At 40.9% G+C, this 21,451-nt stretch overlaps 2 protein-coding genes across 5 annotated transcripts in view; one reads left to right on the top strand and one right to left on the bottom strand.

Annotated features, from left to right (window-relative positions):
* Window positions 1-15,311, top strand: part of LOC122838330 (cyclin-dependent kinase-like 5) — a 50,665-nt gene extending 35,354 nt beyond the window's left edge. For 2 of the 3 annotated variants that reach the window (XM_044128896.1, XM_044128898.1), the window contains exons 12-18: window positions 4,662-5,706; window positions 6,961-7,062; window positions 7,435-7,540; window positions 8,839-8,962; window positions 9,137-9,242; window positions 11,100-11,261; window positions 12,350-15,311. In XM_044128896.1, the coding sequence (XP_043984831.1) occupies window positions 4,662-5,706; window positions 6,961-7,062; window positions 7,435-7,540; window positions 8,839-8,962; window positions 9,137-9,242; window positions 11,100-11,261; window positions 12,350-12,709 (2,005 nt within the window). In that variant the 3' untranslated portion in view covers window positions 12,710-15,311. The remainder of the gene's footprint in view (window positions 1-4,661; window positions 5,707-6,960; window positions 7,063-7,434; window positions 7,541-8,838; window positions 8,963-9,136; window positions 9,243-11,099; window positions 11,262-12,349) is intronic. The other variant, XM_044128899.1, reaches the window with a different exon arrangement.
* Window positions 15,312-15,734: 423 nt separating this feature from the next.
* Window positions 15,735-21,401, bottom strand: LOC122838331 (retinoschisin-like). 2 transcript variants are annotated; one of them, XM_044128900.1, is made up of 6 exons: window positions 21,233-21,401; window positions 20,913-20,938; window positions 20,584-20,815; window positions 18,070-18,211; window positions 17,791-17,986; window positions 15,735-16,838 (listed from the first exon to the last, which is right to left on the bottom strand). In XM_044128900.1, the coding sequence occupies exons 1-6, from the start codon at window positions 21,285-21,287 to the stop codon at window positions 16,686-16,688; spliced, it is 804 nt and encodes a 267-aa protein (XP_043984835.1). In that variant the 5' UTR covers window positions 21,288-21,401; the 3' UTR covers window positions 15,735-16,685. The 2 variants fall into 2 exon arrangements, with proteins under 2 accessions (XP_043984835.1, XP_043984836.1); XM_044128901.1 differs by lacking the exons at window positions 20,584-20,815; window positions 20,913-20,938; window positions 21,233-21,401 and adding an exon at window positions 19,459-20,035.
* Window positions 21,402-21,451: the final 50 nt, after the last annotated feature.

Raw genomic sequence — 21,451 nt, 5'->3', positions numbered from 1 at the left:
ACTAAACTCGGTGGATCAGCACAAGCAGGGCTGAGACGGTATTGTTATAACTGATTCTATCCTGGTCTAGCCGACATTTTATTCAAAGGTGGATCTTGTTAAAAATATAAATAAGGTCATACAGGTATAATATTATATTAATACTTATGGACTATCGGTTGGTGTGTTTGCAGTGAGTGTTTTACTTTTTTCCATTTTTTCTTTCTTTTTTTTGGGCATTTAGTGCAGTAGAATAGGAGACTATGTGGTCTACTGCTTACACACATGGTGTAATTCTCCCAGGGAGACCAATATCCCTGTCCATTTTACATCAGGAGTGTGCTGCCTATGTTTTCCAAAAGGGCAGCACATGGAATACTTGGAAGTTCTGTGAAGATGAAGATCTGACTACTTGTTCATTCTGTTCATTGTTTTTCGGCGAGCTGATTTTGACTATTAAAGATATTTGCATAGAGATCAACATATTACTGGAGGGATGTAACTTTCTTTTTGTTTTCATATAAATATGACGACTTTAAAAATTGTTACTTACAATATTAATGGAGTAAATCACGTTATAAAACGAAAAAAAATTCTAACGCAATTAAAAAGGTTGAATTGTACAATTGGGCTTCTACAAGAAACTCATTTAAATGAGATAGAACATGCTAAATTAAAGAGAGACTGGGTGGGACAGATATTTAGTGCATCCTATGAAAACTACAAAAAAAGAGGAGTAGCAATACTGTTTCATAAATCTTTATGCTTTGTAGCAGAAAATGTACTCAAAGATAAAGAAGGCCGCTGGATATTGGTGGTTGGTTCAGTTGGTGGAACCGCTCTTACAATTATGAATATTTATGCCCCAAATGAAGATAATCCAGGTTTTTTTAAAGAGCTAGCCCAAATTTTAGCGGGTTATTCAAAAGGAACAATTATTTTAGGGGGAGACTTCAACTGTGTCTTAAATCATCACATGGATAAATTTCCAACAGAACAAAAATATCAACTATCAAAAACAAAAGCATTGAAGGGTCTATTGGAGGAGTTGGGGCTGATTGATATTTGGCGTGCAAAACACCCAAAGATCAGAGACTATACTCACTTCTCAAAAGTTCATAGAAGCCACTCCAGAATAGACTTCTTTTGCGTTCCCAAACAAGCAACCCACAGAGTGGTGGACTGTCATATCGAACCTCAAACTATTTCAGACCATGGTCCTGTGATAATGTCTTTAAACATCGACCTGGAGAAATCATTTAAATTATGGAGATTGAACGTATCGCTTTTAAATAATCCAGAGACAATACAATATATAAAAGACGAATTAAATCTCTTTTTAGATATTAATGATAAGGACGAAATTTCACCATCTACTCTATGGGATACAGCCAAAGCATATTTGAGGGTAAAATTATTTCATTTTCTTCAAAAGTTAAAAAGGAACGGGAGAAAAACAAGAAAACTTACAAGAACAGATGAAGAAACTTGAGACTACACATAAAAGAACGAACGATGACAAGGTATTACAGGAACTTAGTAAATGTAGACAGGACTTGAATGAATTACTAACTTATAAAGCAGAAGGTGCTTTACGTTTTGCAAATCAAAAATACTATGAGCAGGGAAATAAAGCAAGTAGACTATTAGCATTTCAACTAAGAAAATTGCAGGCGAGTCGAACCGTTCAAAAAATTATGTGCCCAGTGTCCAAAAAACTAGTTTCGCATCCCAAAGAAATCGCAAATGCATTTTCAAAATACTATAGTCAACTATATAATTCAGAGACAAATCCTAACAAATTAAATAAAATTAGGCAATTTTTGGAACAAATTAATCTTAATAAACTTGACGAGAAAGAGGCTAAATCATTAGTGGGGACAATTACCGAAGGAGAAATAAAATCTGTTATAGGAAAGCTTAAAAATAATAAATCACCAGGAGCAGACGGTTTTCCAGGAGAATTCTATAAATGCTTTCAGGCTGAGCTTATCCCACTCTTATGCAGAGTGTTTAATCATGCTTTGGACTCCAAAGACCCACCTAAAACATGGGCAGAAGCAATTATCTCGGTTATACACAAAGAAAGTAAAGACCCCACACAATGCGGCTCTTATAGACCAATAAGTCTGTTGTGTAATGACGTTAAGATTTTAAGTGCCATCTTGGCCAAAAGACTACAAAAGATTATTAATAAACTTATCAATCCTGATCAGACAGGCTTCATACCCAATAGACTCGGATTAAATAATATCAGACGTACCCTAAATATAATCTCAATTGGTCAACAAAGCCCCCACACATCCATGCTTCTCGGCCTAGATGCTGAGAAAGCATTCGATCGGGTGGATTGGTTGTTCCTGAAGCAGGTACTATTGAAGATGGGCTTTAATGAAAACTTTATCAGTTGGTTTGAGGTGCTGTACTCCAATCCAACCTCTAGAGTACGCACTAATGGTTATTTGTCAGAAAGTTTCCCTTTAAAAAGAGGAACCCGTCAGGGTTGCTGCCTTTCTCCGATCCTGTTTGCTATCAGTATAGAACCCTTAGCAGAACTAATAAGAACAGACACATCAATTTTAGGCATACCGGATAAAATCAGGACTCACAAACTATCACTGTATGCTGATGATGTTATTCTGTATATAAGAGACCCAACAACTTCTATACCAAATATTTTAAAATGTTTGAAGGACTTTGGTGTGGTCTCAGGATATAAAGTTAATGAATCAAAGTCAGAGGCCATGATGCTAAAAGGCTCCTGGCCCCCAGAACTATCCAATTCAGTGAATTTCAATTGGTCACCTAATGGATTTCGATATTTGGGAATCAATATTACCACGGATGTTTCCAAATTATATAAAGCAAATTTTGGGAAGCTATTGGACCAAATTCAAAAAGACTTAGATAAATGGGATATTTTACCGCTTTCCTTTTTTGGAAGGATTGAATCAATCAAAATGAATATTCTCCCTAGATTGTTGTATTTGTTTATGGCCCTCCCTATTTGGGTTCCAACAACAGAACTAAATAAAATGCAAAAAATTATTTCAACTTTTATCTGGCAGAAAAGAAAGGCCAGAATAAAACTTACTCAGTTGACCAGTGGTAAACCTTATGGAGGTCTTAATGTACCAAACTTAAAATTATATTACTGGGCTGCACAACTACATGCAAGTGTAAGTTGGCTAATACAGAATAAAGAAACAACATGGCTGACATTGGAACAAAGCGCAAGCCCTAAACTTTCTTTACAGGCCCTTGTATTCTGCTCGACTGAAGTCTGGAATAAGTACAAAATTACAAATATATGGATGAAAAGCACTCAAAGGACTATAAACATGATTAGAAAAAATATGAAAGCTCCTCAATCTATATCTAGAGCTACAAAAATTTTGGATATAATAGACTTTAAACCAGGGCAACAAGATCCGGGATTTCAAACCTGGCAAAGCAAGAATTTAATTGTTATTGATGACTTGTTTGAAGGGGAGATTCTGAAATCTTTTAACCAGATTAAGGAGAAGTACAGGTTGAGCAAATCTGATTTTTATAGATATTTACAATTGAGAAGTTACCTGATGTCCCACACCGAATGGTCCCTTCTTCAGACAAGACCTACTGATTTAGAATTATTCTTCATAAAGATCACCAAGGAAAGAAAATCTAATAATACTGTGTCAAATTTATACAAATGCTTACAATCATGTCTGTTGAAGGGATCTCCTGGGATAAAGGAAAGATGGGAACTAGAAATGAATGTTGTGATTGAAGATGAAGAGTGGGAGCAAGTGTGCGTAACTGGACATAAACTGACTAACAGTCCAACATGGAAAGAATTTTATTGGAAAATAATCGTTAGATATTTCAAAACTCCATATATTGTTTCCAAATATGATCAAACTAAATCAAATCTGTGCTGGAGACACTGCGGACTAATCGGGGATCACACTCATGTCTTTTGGGATTGCCCAAAGATTACGAAATTTTGGGAGGGAATTAGAGAGGAAATTTCAAATATCTTGCACACTTATATTGATTGGAACCCCCGGATCTTTGTTCTGGGAGTTCCCCCAAATAATTTAAGTAAAGAAGAACAATACTTATTTGGTATCCTCGTTCTCGTAGCCAAAAAAATGATAACAATATGTTGGTATAAACCTTTACCCCCTACTGTAAATCAATGGAAAGAGAAACTAGTGAATGTTTATACGATGGAGAAAATAACAGCAAAATTGAACTTGTCCACTGGTTTATTTGAGAAAAGATGGAACCCTTTGAAGAAATATCTCCAATTAATATTGTAGTAAGATACATGTAAAAACACACAGGTACACATTTTATAGGTAGACTTAACATATATTTCTGTTATGATAAAGACAATAGTCAATCGAGAAAGATTTTTCCTCTATTTCATCCCCCCATGTAAAAAATTCTGGATTTTCAGCTCGCCGACTTGTTTAGTTGTTGTTGTTCAACTGTTTGTATTGTGGTATTGGAAATTGATGTTTCTGACTTATTGTATTATTCATTGATTTTGAATATTGATCTGATAAAATAAAGTCTTTGTTCAAAAAAAAAAGAATGCAAATATTTCAATCTGTGTTTACCAACACACCAATGACTCTTTGGCTTATGTTTGAGTTGTTAGCTCTAAATGCTCACGTTGTCCTTTCACCCAGGAGCCACGGGGGGAAGAGCTCAGGAAGCCACCGGTCCAGCAACAGGGAGAGCTCCAGCTTACCCCGACAGGAAGACATCCTCCCAGGCAACGACAGCTTCCTCAACGGCAACATGTCGGCGGCCATCAACCTCAGCCCCACCCTGCATCCCAAGAACTACCAGCCGCAGATCTTCAACCACTCCACCGCCTACAGCATGGACCTGGCCGGCAGCAACCTGCCTCACCTGCTCAGCCCAGGCGAGGTCAAGGGCAAAGGTGACTTCGAGATCAGTCTGGGATCCAAGGTGCTGGACGGACCCGGAGCCAAGTACCTCAAATCCAACTTCCGCTCACAGCAGAACCGCCACTCCTTTGTGGAAGGCAAGACCAACACGTTGCAGTCGGGGGACAAACACAACCGACACAACTACGTGGACTCCCACGGTTCTGCGGCCTCCTCCTCCAAGTTCGGCTACCTGAACCTGTCCAAGAGCTACGGCACGCTCAGCGACGCCAAGTCGGTGGGAAACCTAAACGACGTGCATCTGTATGCCGACGAGCCCACGTCGCGCTACTTCCCGTCCAGCTGCCTCGACCTGACGGCTCCCAGCAGCCCGGCGTCCCGCAGGTTGGAGCGGCTCGGGCCCGGCACGACCGGCCGAGGGGGCATGCGCTCGGAGAGAGAGAGCAACACGCTGGACTCCTCGTACAGACGCTCGTCCACCCGCCACAAGGCCTCGGAGGAGGCCAAGTCGCCCGATTCCCTGGACCCGGGAGACGGCAGCACGGAGAGGAGCCACGGCCACTCTCTGTCCGCGCAGCGCGACCCTCTGTCGTACGGTCAGGGCTACACCAGCCCTTTCTCCTCGCAGCAGCGGCCGCACCGCCACTCCATGTACGTGCGTCGGGATCACCAGAGGACGCACGGCGGAGACGAGGGCCTGCTGGTCGGCCAGGGAATCCCCACCAGAGCCAGCAGCCTCCAGCTCCTGTCGCCCCAGCTCCAGCACCGCACGCTGCCGCGCCACTCCGGGAGCTCCTCCAGGGAGGACGACATGAGCAGGGTCAGTGGTCCGCCCACAGCGAACCTCTCTCAAACTAAGGAAAGCCTACACCCACAGAGTCCTGTCATATCGCACGCCTACACCAGATTGCATTGGATAACACTGCCTCAGTCTCCTGTTTGTCCAGCAATGATGCAGCGCAGGATTTCTTCCTGCAGCATTGTGGCACACAGGCCTGTTACAATAACTCATTTTCCTGCGTGATAAATTGTCCTGGCAATTGTTGCGATAAGTGAAGCTGGTTCTTTTGAGAGCATTTAAAGCTGCACTGTGTAACTCTTACAAAACTTATGTTGTTTACATATGTGTTAAAACTGTCACTATGCTGTGACGGTGCAAAATGAGACAGCATACACACGGCCATGATTGACAGCGCTAAGACCCGCCTCCTGGCTCTGATTGATTGTTTCTAGTTAGCACTGGGAGAAGGCGCAGGAGCTGGATTTTTTTTCATAGATTCTCTGTCTCATGACATACGGACACAACATAGTGATAGTTTTAACAAAGATGTAAAAAGTATTTTTATAAAAGGTTCATAATGCAGATTTAAGTTCACGTTCAAGTTTCTATTTAAAACTGCGGCAATACGTATTAATGAACATTCACAAGTAAATACATGAATTTATAGCCAGGTGGTTGATGTTAAATCAAAAATAATAAATACAGGGATAACTTCAAAATAATTGATAATGGTATGACAATGCGAGATCGCCCCTGAAAGACCAATAAACTTCAATTTTGCACACTTCACACTGGAATTGGAAGATATTTTACATATCCAAAATGAAACACAACCACCAAAAACAGTAAGCAAAAAGTAAATAAATAATACACAACCGAAACCATAAATAAAATGTATGATGAAGTCTCTGCAAATACCCTAAAAAAAAAAAAGAAAAATCATCTGAATGGAAAAGATCAAGCTCATTTTAATTCATCACGCGATTAATTGATTAATTGATTAATTGCTTATTGCGACAACCTTAGCTGCATTCGAAAAAAGTCAGGATTTGTCCTTAGAAGTGAAGCTGGATCTGGTGACCCACTTAATTGCATAGACAGAAAAAAAAAAAAGCAGGAAAACAGCTAAATAAAAAAACGAAAAGTCACATGTTCTTGTTGGGGTGTATGATGAATCATCCAATCCTTATACTTATATACACAAACGGCATAAACGGCTTTTGCACTTGTGTGTATTTGCATGTGCTGTGATGCTGAGCTCGTCTTCGTGCTTCGCCGTGTCTCCATTGACAGAGCGAGCAGGCACCCACTGAAGTTCCCCACAGCAGACCCCCAATAAGGGATTCCACCAGGGACAACACTGCATCTTTTCACACACAGCGGCAAAAAAGCGAGGTCCGACATTCTGCTTTGCACCCACCATTCCCCACCCACATCCAGCCTTCCGAGAGAGCGGATGTGGGTGGATGCTGCTGTCATGAACTGCTCTCTGTCTCTCTTTCTCCATCTCTCTCTCTCCTTGCATCAGATGCCTCTTTATTTTTCTCTGTGTGCTTTGCTTCCATCTAATGTGACTCCTTATGGTAGCACAGTCAAGTTCGTCACTGCAGCTGTTTTATTATTACCACTGATTGTAGGTAAAAGCTCCCCCACATTCTTTTTCCAATAAAAATGTTGTTTTTTGTTGGGGTTTTTTCTGATGAGACACTTTGCTCAACGTTACTGGGTGAAGATTTTATATGATTAGTGTTACTGCTGTCAACTCAGGTTGGCCTGTATCATGACCAGCAAGCAGAAGACGGAGGTTCCTCCAAGGAGAATCGCAACATCTACAGTGAATCCATGCCCAGGAGGGTGGGCAGCTTCTACAGAGGTTTGTTTCCTATCGTTGCGCCGTGGAGGCAAACATGGCGGCTTAGATCAGGACTCCCTGGACCTTTAGAGAAGGGGCAGTAGTACATATTTCTGGGCACTTTGTGTCATTTTTTTAGCATAATCAAGTAAGAAGCAAGTGTTCACTTCAGCTGTTAAAAAAAAAAAAAAAATCCTGTATATATCAAATATGACTAAAAATACATTTGACTTTGTAATTTAACGCCTTGAAATTGGGCCTCTGTCTCTTTAAGAAACTCCTGGTCTTTCTCAAGCTCCGCCTTCAGGAAGTCATCACAACATGGCTTCTCTATTAGCAACATTTTAACCAGGGTTACATTGAGAGGTAGCTCGTTTACAGTAATCAAATAAAAATCAAATCAAATTTTATTTGTGTAGCACTTTTAAGCAACAAGGCATTTCAAAGTGCTCTATATCATAAAAACACAACAATACAAAGTCATAAAACACACAGTCAACAACTGAAACACATCAGACTGGTGATTAATGTTACATTGATTAAGTTTCAAAAGCAATTCCAGACAGCTGGGTTTTTAGTCATAAAATGAGCTCAGCAGTTCCACCAGGTTTTTGCTAATTGCTGCTGACTAGTCTGAAGGGATGGCTGCTGTGAGGTTGAAGCTCCAAAACTGCAGCTCTGAAAAAAAACAAAAAAACACGATTAATAATAACGATAATAGTAATAGTCGTAATATGCTATACAAAACAATAGCAGAAAATTCTGTGCAGTTATTAGAAATAAGTAGGAATTTCAACACAGGATCATTAGCATTCAGTAATTAGCCCATAATACTTTTTTTTTCTTTTCCAAAGTGCTGCACTGCTGTAAATACCTTTAACCCAGAACTCATCAAGTGGCCTAATTCAACTTCACCTGGTTGAAATTCTTAAAAAAAAAAATTCCTTTAAGCATCTCATGGTATCCAATTATTAATCGGTTACTCCGAAAAATCATCAACAAACATCGACACTACATTATACTGATGCTAAATCCAGCAGGAAGGTCTGTGCTTTTCACATGTTGATGTTAAAAGATTTTCTCTTTTTATCTGCAGGTGCATCCTTTGCTACAAATGATCAAACGTTCACAAAAGAAATGCAGTTACCGCATTTTAGACAATAAATCTTTTATGTTTTCATTCGAAAATAAATTGGATTATTTATTTGCATTTTATTATGTATCTCTAATATATAACAAAAAAGACGTAAGTGGTGAAATGAAAAATCTTGCATTTTGCTTCTGTTTATTCTGCTTTTTGTTGTTTGTTTGTCAAACAGTGCCATCTCCCCGGCCAGACAACTCCTTCCACGACAGCAGGGGCCCGGGCCGGGAGTCCGGCTTGTCTGGGGACGGCAGCAGTTTGACAAATCACTCCAAGCGCCAGCCTGCCTTCGACCCCTGGTACCTGGATTCTTTCTTCGCCGATGAACGTTCTTGTGATGAAAAAAGACCAAATTCTTTCACCATTTCTCAGGACAGTGCTGCTACATTCAGTTACATCCTGCCCAAATTGTTTCTTTTTTCTTTTTTATGTCAGTTGGGATTCGACCTCTGTGTTCTCTGTTTTATTTTCAGGACTGGCCCAGATACTGTGGTCCTGAATGCGTCCGAGCCATCCAAAGAGAAGGAGAAGCAGGGTTTCTTTAGAGCAATAAAAAAGAAAAAGAAGAAAACTCAAATGGCAAGTTAAATTCTTTAAAGACATTTCATGTCAACAGTTCATTTCAACAACAGATCTTGCTTTAAAGAACAGTAATGGGGATCTGTTGTTTATGCACTGGGTGAATTGCTCAGGGACAATAAGGACTGAAAAACTATAAATATAATCTGGTGAAATATTGCGTTATTCTTACTCCTCAGGTCTTTCCTTGTCCTCCAGTGTAAAGTAGGAACCAGCTTGTCATCTTTGCAATAAGATGTTGTTCAATTAAGCTAAGAGTAGTATGGTCAGGAGGACTTGTCCATGAAGTCCAAGCAGCTTGCTGTGCGCTAACAAGGAGGAAAACTAAAAACAGGTCTTCATTGGATCCTGCAATAGCATAATGATCCAAACCATATGTCCAAATAAAGACAGAAATGGTTGATCAGACACAAAAACAATGGATACCTGAGGTCTAGGCCACACGCAGTCCGATAAACACATTTTTATGTGTTTTGACCTTTCATTCTCATGAAAACACGATTTAATATCTGTAAAACAATTATTTACAGAAGCTCCAAACAAAGTGATGAGAAATGAGAAAATTCTGTTTGTTTTGCGTTTGTGTGTTGTGCGTTGCTACATGGGGAAAGCGGAGATTTGGGGCAGTCTGCGACAAATAATGCGCCATTATATCCGCAGTCTTCCTTTGACACAATTCCCAATCAACATCATCTTGTGTTTTATTAACTTCATATTCTAATATAAATATGCGTCCATCCACACAAGTGAACCTCATGGCGTCTTCTTTAATTCCTAACGGGAAGCAATTTAATTGGCTGACTTAGGTTTAGCTGGCCGTTACGCTGCCCCCTGCTGGTTTGGCATGTTTAAAACAACTCTCGGGGGTCAGATTTGTGCGGGTGTGGATGAAATCTTTTTTGGAACCGTGTGTGCAATATTATGTTTTTAAACAATGTGTTGTGAATATTTATCTTTCTGAAGACCTGGCGGCATGTACACAAGGCCTCTGTCCCACAACCTAAATAAAACCTAATAATCTAGAGAGATTGTTACCAACGTTCAGAAGTCCCTCTCTGTCCTCTCCAACCTTGTGAAATCTAAATAGAACATGAAAAGTGCTGCACTATTGGTGGTGCAAAAAAAACAAAAACAAAAAAAACAACTCTATTCCACTTAAGTTAATGTATCAGACAGGTCCATTTTTGTATTTGGCTCATCCAAAAGCCATTCAAGAGTGCTTAGGCTTCGGCTGAGCACATGTGATTCTCTGCTTATCAACATAGAACTAAATGAGATCAAGCTTTGCAAACCCACTGACTTGATAACAGAGTATAGATCAGAAAGGGAATGGGGGTGGGGGAGGAGCTGCGGGAATAGTTCCTAAGCCACCATATTTTGACATATTAAACTGTCTACCACCTCTGCAGCGCTAATGGTGCAGCACAGAACCAGTGTTTGAGACTCCATTCACATTTCTATTTATAATCGGCAGTTTGTTCAGATGCTGACAGTGGGTGGGTGTGAGTGGGGGGGAGATACTGCTGATGACAGAGCACAAATAAACGCAATCTGGCCTCAGGGAATCAGGCAGCCAGCGCTGGTGGAAAAGAATATATGGTTTGGAAATGCTAAACGCAGCTAATTTCTACTCTAGGTTATTTATTTGACGGAAGAGAGAAGAAGTTGGCACGTATTTTGCTTTTTAGATAAACAAATATCTTAGATGCAACTTTTATATTTAATTTCCTACAATTAAAGACAATCAAAGCAGAGATGAGGAACTCTGCTTTGATTGTATATTGTGAACTCACTGACTTTCCTTCTCAGTTTGACCACAGTGCGTTTTGAATTGCACCTCTGCTCTCTGAATGTTAGGCTGCCAGCGAAGGCATCGACACAGTCATCCAGAAGAGCTCCAGGTCTTCTGGTCACCAGAGCAGCCGCCACAGGAGCCGCGACAAGAGCAGAGACCGCAACCAGGAACGAGACCGGGACAAGGACTGGCCACGGGAGAAACTCTCCAATTCACACTCTCCAGTGAGTTTCACATACACACACACACAAACATTTTTTATCGATATGTACTGCTTTGTGATCTATTTTTTTTAATGTAACTTTTTAAAAACGGCTAACTCCTGTTAAAGCAATCAAACTTCCTTTAAGAAAGTGTGTTGTGGTCAATTTTTCACTTCGATTTGCTATTTTGGTTTCTAACCAAGATATTATCTGACTTTATTTGCATGTCTTAAATGAGGACAATGTGTCAAACCTCCGGAAAACTGAAAATTTATAAACACAAGAGTGGTTTGCAAAGAAGATTTAGGAATGAAATCAAGTTTTCCTTCATACTGTTCCAAAGTTTTTCATAAAATGCTAGAGAAAGAGCTGCTCAGCGCTCGATCTTCACACATTGCTAAAATGAAAAAGTCGAGTGTTTAGAAAGTTATACCCTGAAAGCTAAAGAAGCAACAACTATTACTATTGAGGCAATAATTTTTTTGAATCTTTTAGCTTCAATCTGCTCAAGTGGCTAGAGCAGATTGTGTGTAAAGCAGCAGAGTTCAGGCTAGCTAACTGAACCGGCGGCCTGGCTTATTGACCAGCTAATATCAGCCTGTTAGACTCTGAATGTTACTCTGCAAAGACCAGAATGACAAGTAAAACCCACATTTACTTAAAAACATAGTAAAAACTATGACCAGAACTGTGGGAACATCTAGAATCTCCTGATTGAAATGTAACAATATTACTATCTGCTCAGTGTGTGTCCCTTTTTGCAATCCTATAGAGAGCAAAAAGAGCAATAAAGAACAGGTTTCTGTGAATGAAATGTAACAATACTGTCATCAGTACAAAAAAATAACACGATAGGCAGTGCCATTGATCTTTTGAATAAATGTGAAGTGGGAAAATTCAGAAACTCCCGAAATTTATGGTGAATGGCAAGTTGTTTCTTCTGGCAAAATATTTTAAAAATCATGTTTAAAATTAAATTTTGCTACTCATGTTGTGTACACAGAATATGAGGAACACAGTAGGGCTGAGGGCATGAAATCTGTAGATCCGCCCCTGCTCTGCACTGAAAAACCCCACCAATGGGTCACTTCTTCGTTGGTTTTTTTCAGAGTCAGCCCCTGAAGTCCCTGCGTAAGCTGCTGCACCTCTCCTCCTCCTCCTCCAACCAGACGGCGTCCTCCGACATGCGCTACCAGCCGCTGCCTAACTCGGCCTCCGCTCAGGGCGGTTTCTCCGAGAGCCGGGGTCACTCAGGGGTCAGCACGCCCCAGCTCAAGAGCCGACAGGGAGCCTACCCGCTGCCGGGCCAGCTGGAGCCCGGCTGGCACTCGTCGGCCCTGGGGCGGCCCGAGGGCAACCCTTACCCGGAGCAAATGGGCGTCAAGGGGGGCCAGAACGGGCACGGCTTCGGACGCCCGTCCCGGTCGCGCATGCCGAACCTCAACGACCTGAAAGAGACAGCGCTGTAGTCGTCGGCCCCTCGCTCTCCTCCCGCCTCGGCGTCCCGCTTCCCTTCTGTTGCTCCTACACCTCTGACCCCCATAACTGGGTGCACAGACTCAACACACACACACACCAAAACACCAAACCTTCTGTCGTCAACACTGCTTGCAAACGGGCCAAAAGGCTTTTTATGTCGTAATTTTTTTTAAGCTTCCATGTTTGATAGACTTTATATTATTATTACGTCTGTAATTCTGAAATCAGATTTGTATTATAAAGTAAATATGTTACAAATTCAGTATATATATATATATATATAGGTAAAGTGTAGATTTTAAGTGTAAGTATTTTTTTGCTTTTATTAAATATAGAAATATGGTACATTTTACTGTGTAGTATTAACTTAAGATTAAATTAAAGCATTCTGAACACATCAAGTCGAGCCAGTTGTCACAGCAGAGACAGGTCACATCAGAACTGATGTCCCTCTCACCCAGGAGAGGGACATCATTCCTTTCAGGCGAGTCGCCTTTTGGATATGCTCTGTCATTGTCGTGCTACTAAAAAAAAGGAAAAAAAGAAACGAAAATCCCAACTGCACCAACAGTGAAATGGTCTAAACATCAGACTGCTCATTTGTAGGACATTAAGGTTATTGTGTCTTTATGAACTGCGGCCATTTTAGAAATAATGTAACCGTAAACTAAACTTCTATACTCTGACCTACACCGCCCTCTGTAGGTCACGATAGGACACTGCATTGACTGTTTTGTTATTCCTGCTTCAGATCTGAATCAGTCTTACGCAGTTCAAATGTTTTTGAGATCATTTTGGTAGAAGCGTTTAAATTTGAGCAGTTCATTAAACTTGCTGTGCGTTGTGCACATTTTAGGGATGCAGTTAATAGTGGAGGACATCTGAAGCTGATGATGAAGATTTTTTATTTTTTTTTTGGCGAATAAAAGAACCTTCACAGTGGCTCGACTTCAGTCCGTTTTAGAAATGAACTCACTCCAAACTCTCCAACCCCATACCTGCCGTAGAAATAAGAGAAAACGTTTCTGACTCGCTGTAAGAAAGTGTTTTTACAGCAGCTAGAGGATCATAAAAGCCATTCATACTGGTGCAGTGACTCTCAAAGAAACACTCTGTGTTTTTTTAGGTGGATATTATCAGTATTTTATCTTTTAATTCTTAAGGTCTGAGCAGTTTATTTGCCCTTTATTTGCATCAGTGTTGTCACATTCTGCTAAAAGTAGCAATGCGTGTGCTACTTCCAACCTCTTTCAGCCTTTTTTACCAGGACTTTCTGCTCTTTATTTTTTGTTATTATTTGCTATTTATAATTTATAAATTATTTGAGCAACTATTTCATCTAGTTATTCAGCCATAGCACCCTTATAGTTGTTGGCAACCTTGATAAAGATGTGTAAAAAAGTCTTTGAATGAATTATGTTCCTTTAATGGCATAATCTTACAGGGATTTTTTTTTTTTAAGTCAACTTTTACATTTAATATATTTATTCAGAGAGTACAGAAAGGTCTACATTAGTACAGAATTGTTTTTGACAAAATTATCATTGTTGCTGCTGGTACCTCTGAACTTAAAGTTGATCAGAATTTTATAAAAGAAATCTTCTAATCTTCACCTCCCATCTTCATGGGATGGCACCGAGGCCCAATTCCTCTTAACTCACGCAGAGCAAATCTCCACTGTTCACCTCTTGCAGAGCATCCAGGAGCGTCATGTTTTCAGTCTCCCCGTCTCCATGACAACCATCGCACGCTCTCCACACACCAAACTGTTATGTGTGAGTAATGCCAGAGAAAAGCCGTTTCTGGCGAAACACAACAAAACCGGCGACTTCACCTGGAACCACTTGTTTATGTTGGAGGAGATTCAGATGAAGCTTTTCACCAGTAAACACTCCATGTGGAGTAGTAAGAAATAAAAAAATTTAAATAAGCACCTCATACTCACTGTATTGTATAGTGGAGGATCTACGATGCTGTCCGCTGCTTTTGTCCTCTCAAGAACATTAAAAGTGCTTAATGCAATTAGCTATTACAAAATGAGAAACAGTTAATTGCATTGAAACTAGAGACACAAGCAATCAATCGACTTACAATTAACTGGCTTAAGTTAGTTCAAACGGATTAACTGATAAAGTCCACTTAGACCTTTTTTTTTTTTTTTTTTTTTTTTTTTAGTTTTGTAGTTTGGCCTCCATCCAGCAGAGGGCGATGCTGGTGAACGCTAAGCGGAGTCAGTCGATACAGTAATAAAAATGGCGGTGGCACGCCAGAACGGGAGTGTGGGACGCAAAAGCAGCTTCATGCGGTTCTGTTTCAAAATATGAACACAAAATAATGCTAACATTTAACAATGTTCTTCTTAAATTCAGCATATTGTTAAAAAATTTTGCCCTTTATGTTGATACAAGAAAATCTCAAGTTTTTAAGAAAATGGCCGCTAGTCAACTAAACGTTATAGTCGATTGGTAAGAGCAATCAACTTCAGATTAACTAATTATTTTTGATAACTTGTACTCCTAATTGAGGCCTAAATGGCCCATATTTACAGTCATAGCAATAATCAGAAAGGAGGTGACAACCCCAGTTTACCATGTGAACACACAAACAGTAGGACTGTTTGTGTCCTACTGGGGTTTCACATGGTAAACCCCAGTTTACCATGTGAACACACAAACAGTAGGACTGTAAAGGAAGGTTTAAAAAAATGAAATACTTTAAAGTTTCGGGAAACATCTTTACTTGGCATGCCAATAATTTTCCATGTAACGGTTCGCTCATGTTTACAATATTCCATGTCCTTTAAGTTGCAAAGCATGCTTTTATTTATTTATTTTTTATATTATTTAACCCAACGCTTCAATGCAGCGTTTTCAGGTACCTACTCTCTGACCTGGCTGGGAGTTACTGCACCGCTGTGTTCCGGACTGATTACCCGCAGCCGAACCATTTGGCAGGAGCTTTTAAGATAATTTCAGAGTGAAGCCTACTAATGGGACGATGTGTACTCTTCTTAACACTGTTTTGTTTTTGCTTTTTTTTTTTTTTTTATTGTTATTATTATTATTGTTGGAAATGAAGTGCCATGAGAGCAGCACTGCAGAAACAAGTCTTAACCCCTTTTTTTAAATGTTGCACCTTGAAGAGTCTTCGTGGCTCAGCAATATTGGCCTGACCCACGTAAATTCTTTCTCACTTCCTTTTCATCATATGCACAGTGTGTGCGCGTGCGTGTATCTCTGTTTGCGTGTGTGTGTGTGTGTGTTTGAGAGAGGACCGAGACATGTAACACCGAGTCAGAGGCGTGACTGCGTCGTGTTGTGCGTCCGTACGGACTGTGCGCTCTGTACGTGTCACGGTACGTCGCTCTCTTTGAAATTTACCGTTTTTCCGAAGGAGCACCATGTATTATATTAATACTGACGTGTGACTACTTGTTTGGTAATATTTATAACAGAACAATGTTTTATCAGCTGTTTAAACGAGATCAAGTATTAAGTTTGTGCTTTTTGTTACAGACACGATTTAGTAGCATAGTCTGTGTTGACCTGCTTATTATTGTTTTCCTTTTTTCCTTCATTCCAACCCCCAAAACAGGGAGCATACGAATCCCTAACTCGACATAAGCGTAATGACTTTAGAATATTCATGTTTTACATCTGTGACTGTAAATCTCCAATAAAACAAGCTCATTTGATTCAAACAGTGCAAAGCTTTTTCCAGTTTTTAATCTTCAAAAGCGAGATGTGAGCACCTCTACTGGGTCCTCAAACGACTGATCCAACACTGCACTCATGTCGCTGGTGATTGAAAATGTGTGGATGTCTCCAGCAGGCATGTTCAAGGACAAATGTGAGATACTGAGTCAGTGTTGGATCGATGCCCTCTTTTTTTGGGGCGTTTTTTTTTTTTTTGGCTTGTTGGCAGGAAACTGCTGAATGTGGGACGAAAGAACGGGCCTCTTCGTCTTCAGATGCACTTGCTCAGACACATCAGCAGCTCCATCCTGACGGCGATGCGGGTGTGCCAGCCCAGAGGCAGCAGGCGGATGTAACGCGCAACGATGGGGGGCCGCAGCAGGTTCTGCACCGTGGAGGAGCGGTCAGAGTTCCCGTAGAAGACCTGAGAAAAAGAAAACCGAAATGACTCGTTTTGCTGTCGTCGTTCCACACATTTTGTTGCAGCAGTGTGTAAAAAACAAACAAAGCTAAAACTAAAAAGTATTCATATTTTGTGAACCTTTGACAGACCAGCTCAGACTAGCTTGCAAATGTGGAGGAGAAGGAGAAATGTTTGCTCCTATTTACGCTGATGCGCCGAAAATGAAATCCGGCCCAATCCGTGGCTTTCAGATATCAGATATCTGAGTGAACCTCTGAGAGATGGAGGAGAGTTAGAAATGATGGGAAAGTGAAAACCATCCTGGAAGTCCTGAAAGTTTATTTATGTGTTGGAATGGCCTTGTCAAAGTCCAAACCTTAATCTAATACAAATCTATGGCGAAACCGGAGTTATTTTTGCAGAGACGAGTGGTAACAAGCCTCACTCTGGTCTAGATATGTCAGGTTCTATGTTTTTTGGTGTATTTATTTCTAGTTTCCTGTGTGTCTGAGTCTCTGTGTTCTCCTGTCTCCCCTTGATTAGTTCCCAGGTGTGTCTCGTTCCCTGATTACCTTATGTGTATTTAGTGTCACCTGTGTCTCTGTGTCTTGTCGGATCCTCGTCTACTTCTCGTCACACTTCACACTTCGTTGTCCTGTTACCTGTGTTCTGGTTTTTTCCATTAAATTCATCATTATTTTACATTCAAACCGGTTCATCAGTGTTTTTGCCTCACCTCCACCACCGCAAAACATGACAAGATATCCCTCCCTCGTAGCTGCTTTTGCAACAAAATATGTTTCTCCAAAGTGTTGAGCTGAAGACAAATGTCTAGAAATGTTTTGCTTCTAATCCTTTTGCAGTTTGTTTGGCCAATGTGAGGTGGAAGAACCAATACTTTTGCTAAGTAGCTCTTACTAACGTTGCAGTTGTCAGTCACTCTCATGACCTGACTGCTGTTTGATGGACCCACCCTGTTGTTTCCTGTTTGGTCTTTGTAGTAGATCCAGTTGAGCGTCTCCACGGTGCGGTACTGGATGCTGTACTTGGTGATCCACTCGTCTGCGTCGCAGCGGCCCTGGATGAGGATCCCTGACACCACCCCGACCTCCTTCAGGTCGATCTGGATCCACTGGTGCTGGTCGTTGAACTTGGACAGCCAGGCACACCTGTAGCAAAAACAAACAAACAAATAACAGATCCTGTTTCTGTTGCAGAATGTGCAGGGTAAAACGCAAACTGGGTCACTCACCCAAATCCTTGGTTGTTTAGGCGAGCCTTGCTGGGGGTCCAGGAGGAGTACCAGCCGGTGTACTGGTCCTGGCTGGAGCAGTTGATCTGGTCGGAGGACACGAATCCCGATTCGAAACCCAGGGGTCTGTGGTACGGGCATTCTGTGGAGGAAAAGGTGTTTTGCTTTTTTTCCCCTTCACCTTCCAGCTTTAAAACTACAGCACGTAACTTTTATAAAAAAAATATTTTTGTTTAGTTGAATTATTTATTTATTTTTCGTATTTGTGCGGCCGCGCACAGGCATGATTGACAGCGCTAAGACCCGTCTCCTGACTCTGACTGGTAGTTTGCAGTTAGCACGGAGAGAAGGCAGAGGAGCTTGATTTCTGTCTCATGCCATTCTGTCACAACACACAGGCAGCTTCAACAAATATGTAAAAAAAAAAAATAATAATTTCTACAAAAGTTACATACAGCAGCCTTGATACAATTTAGTCCGTTTACATAGATTAACAACACGTCAGAACAAATAGATCCAATAAAAACACAGTGACATGTAGTCAGTTCAAAGGTCAGCGACATGCAGAGTTTGTAACCTGACAGTAAAAAAGGCAAACTGAGACAACTTTTGGTCAAAGAAAAAAGGAGATTCATAATCTCCTCGAACTAAACTTAAGAAGTCGAGGATTCACTGGTTCTCTGTGGCTCTTTTAAACCATGTAGACTTTTTTTTTTTTTTTTTTACTTGTCTCTAAACAAAATCTAAATTGAGAATTGTTAGGAACCAGAACCGGAGCTGGAACTGGAATGTTTAAAATCAAAAGTTTCCCAACCTTAATTATGCTGGTTGTGTCCAAAAACATTTTGTTTAATAGTCCCATGATCCCCCTACAATCCCTCTGGAACTAACACGAAGTCGATTTAAAAAGGCTAATATGGAATAAATATTTCTCTTTTACGTTCTTATCAGAAGGCTCTCTTCAGCATTTTCGATGAGCAGAATAAGTTTTTGAACTCGTTGATAGTAAAGAAATGGTCCAGTCTTGAATAAACGACCAGAGAGTTGAGATTGGCCACTTACAGAAACTGTTAATACTTTCATCCATTTTGTCATGTTACCACCACAAATCTGAATATATTTTTGTTTCATCGGCTAAAGTAGAGCATAATTATGCCCTACTTGGAAGTCGATTCAAAATAATTCAGCCACTGATCGGCGAATTAAAACCTAACGGGTTTCCTTAAAAGGTCGCCTAATTAGTAAGCAGTAAATTCACTGTGTGTAATTTAACATCAGTATAAATCCAGTTGTTCTCTGAAGGCCTCAGAGGTTTGTTAGAGAGCAGTAAAGCATCACGAAGACCAGCGAACACGGCAGAAAGGCCCAAGTTCCTGTATCCAGATTTACCGTGATCCGGCTTACGCTGAGCTTTGATACCGAAAGAATAGCTTGATAAGTCAGGAGAAGATAACTGGGGCATTATCTGAAGCACGCTTCCTGCGTACAGGGCAGGCCTTATTTTGAGCTCGCTAATCTGCTCACCACATCCCCGCACAGGTAATGGGATTACCCAAACAGCGTTTGTCATGCCAGGCTTGTTCAGCACAACGGCTCATATCTAAATCTCTAGCTGTCATTGTTGGTCCCCTTTCATTCACCGTCCTGCGAAGAAAGTCGTAAAATTGTCAAAGGTGGCAATGAAATCCACTGGAAACAGCTAACAGTCTGGATGAAGTGTTCGTCATTAGCATGTGTTGGTCAGGGGCGTGTCTAGATTATTTTAGTTTTTCTTTGGGGGGCCAAAACTTGGATAACAAATTTAACACCAAAGAAAACACATGTATCTGTTTAGTTTGTGAAAACCATCTAGTAGATTTGCTGGTTACAGCGGCTTAGGGCACAGGCTAATTTTTACTGATCACGTGATTAGCTAAGCTACACTAGCCCTAGCTTATATATACAGCTGTATTTTTAGCACCGTCACTCTAACTCTATTCAACTGATCAACTTAAATCAAACTTATTGAACTGTTACAGACTGCAAATTGCAAACAACTGTTTGCTTACCCTCTTTTTCTCCATTATAAAGAGTGTTTTTTTTGTGTGTGTGTGTGTGTGTGCAAAAGCCTGAGGCTGATTTTTCTTACTATTATTAAACAGTATATACGTCAAAATGCCAATGGGACTAGAGATGGAAATGATCAACTTGGCTATAATCTCGTGTATTTAGATGTAAATGTCCGTTAACATGTATTGTTCCATTTAAAAGAAAAACTAATTGCAGTTTTAAAACAACAAAAGATGCATTTTTGTCATTTACTGAAATGAACTGTGGACAAAACACTAATCTACGAATGATATGATATGTACAAACTGATTGACAGCTTCGGTTGGGGAGAGCACATTATATTTCAAGGGTAAGGCGCCCCCCTCAGTCACTCTTGTAGCTACACCCCTGGTGTTTCTCCTTCAAACCCTCCTAACAAATGGAGGACGCTCGGCAGAAGCCAGAAGAGGCTTGCAGACTCCTCACCTGGCATGCAGTTCAGTTGGTGACCCTGAGGTAGTGGCAGTGAGGTCATCGACGGCACGGTCGAGATGGCAGCGGGGCTGCGCGTGGGCGAATCAACGGACTCGCAGTCACAGGTGCAGGCCTTGACGTTCCGCGTCCACGTCTCGATCACCTGCTGCTCCTCCTCCTGCAGCTCCTCCTCCTGCAGCTCCTGCTCCTGCAGCTCCTGCTCCTGCTGGACGGCCTCCTCTTCCTGAGGAACGCACGGGAGGGAGGAGGGAAGGACGAGTCAATCCGAGGTCACTCACCTTAAGTCAGATCTCAGCCTTCTAGTGCAAGTGCAATCTCACCTCCTGTGATCTAACCGTGATCACGGCTGCACAAGTGTTAAAAAGAAAGAAAGAAAGAAAAAATGCAGGCAGAAGAACGGGTTGCGTAAAAATTCAATATGCAAAGCTAAATCTCACAGAAAGAGAAATGACCCATCAGACACTTTTTTTTCTATCTTATTACTCAGTCTGTGTGTGAATAACAGTAATACTCTAAAGCAAAACTGCACAGCTCAGTCACAAAAAACTAATCAAAAAAACTAGTCCTAAAATATAAGCAGTGATTGTTGCAATTCTATGAAGAAATGTGAAGAAAATGTTTCACGTCCACTGTGACTTACCCTGACAAAGGAGCAGGAGGAAGAACGCAGCAGCACAGTGAGCCGGGACCTCCATCTTCTTCTTCAGCTGTGCTGGAATGACATGTGTGTGATACCCAACTCCGGTGGACAGGATTACTATAATCCACCGGCCTGTGATGGCCTCATAATACTCTTTAGTGGCAATTAGACGCCTCCCTTTGGGCAGCTCTGTTATACAGCATCTGTGCTCGTGCAGAC

The sequence above is a fragment of the Gambusia affinis genome, linkage group LG10 (assembly GCF_019740435.1).
Source record: "Gambusia affinis linkage group LG10, SWU_Gaff_1.0, whole genome shotgun sequence".
NCBI lineage: Eukaryota > Metazoa > Chordata > Actinopteri > Cyprinodontiformes > Poeciliidae > Gambusia > Gambusia affinis.
Note: the sequence above shows the minus strand (reverse complement) of the source record. Positions and strands in the feature narration are given on the sequence as shown.

Bases quoted from the DNA above. Each gene is read 5' to 3' on its own strand.
- LOC122838331 (XM_044128900.1), bottom strand. From the start codon at position 21,287: ATGGAGGTCCCGGCTCACTGTGCTGCTGCGTTCTTCCTCCTGCTCCTT. The intron at 20,939-21,232 runs GTAAGTCACAGT...ACACTTGTGCAG, and splicing joins CCTCCTGCTCCTTTGTCAGG to CCGTGATCACGGTTAGATCA. The intron at 17,987-18,069 runs GTGAGTGACCCA...TTTTTGCTACAG, and splicing joins CTAAACAACCAAGGATTTGG to GTGTGCCTGGCTGTCCAAGT.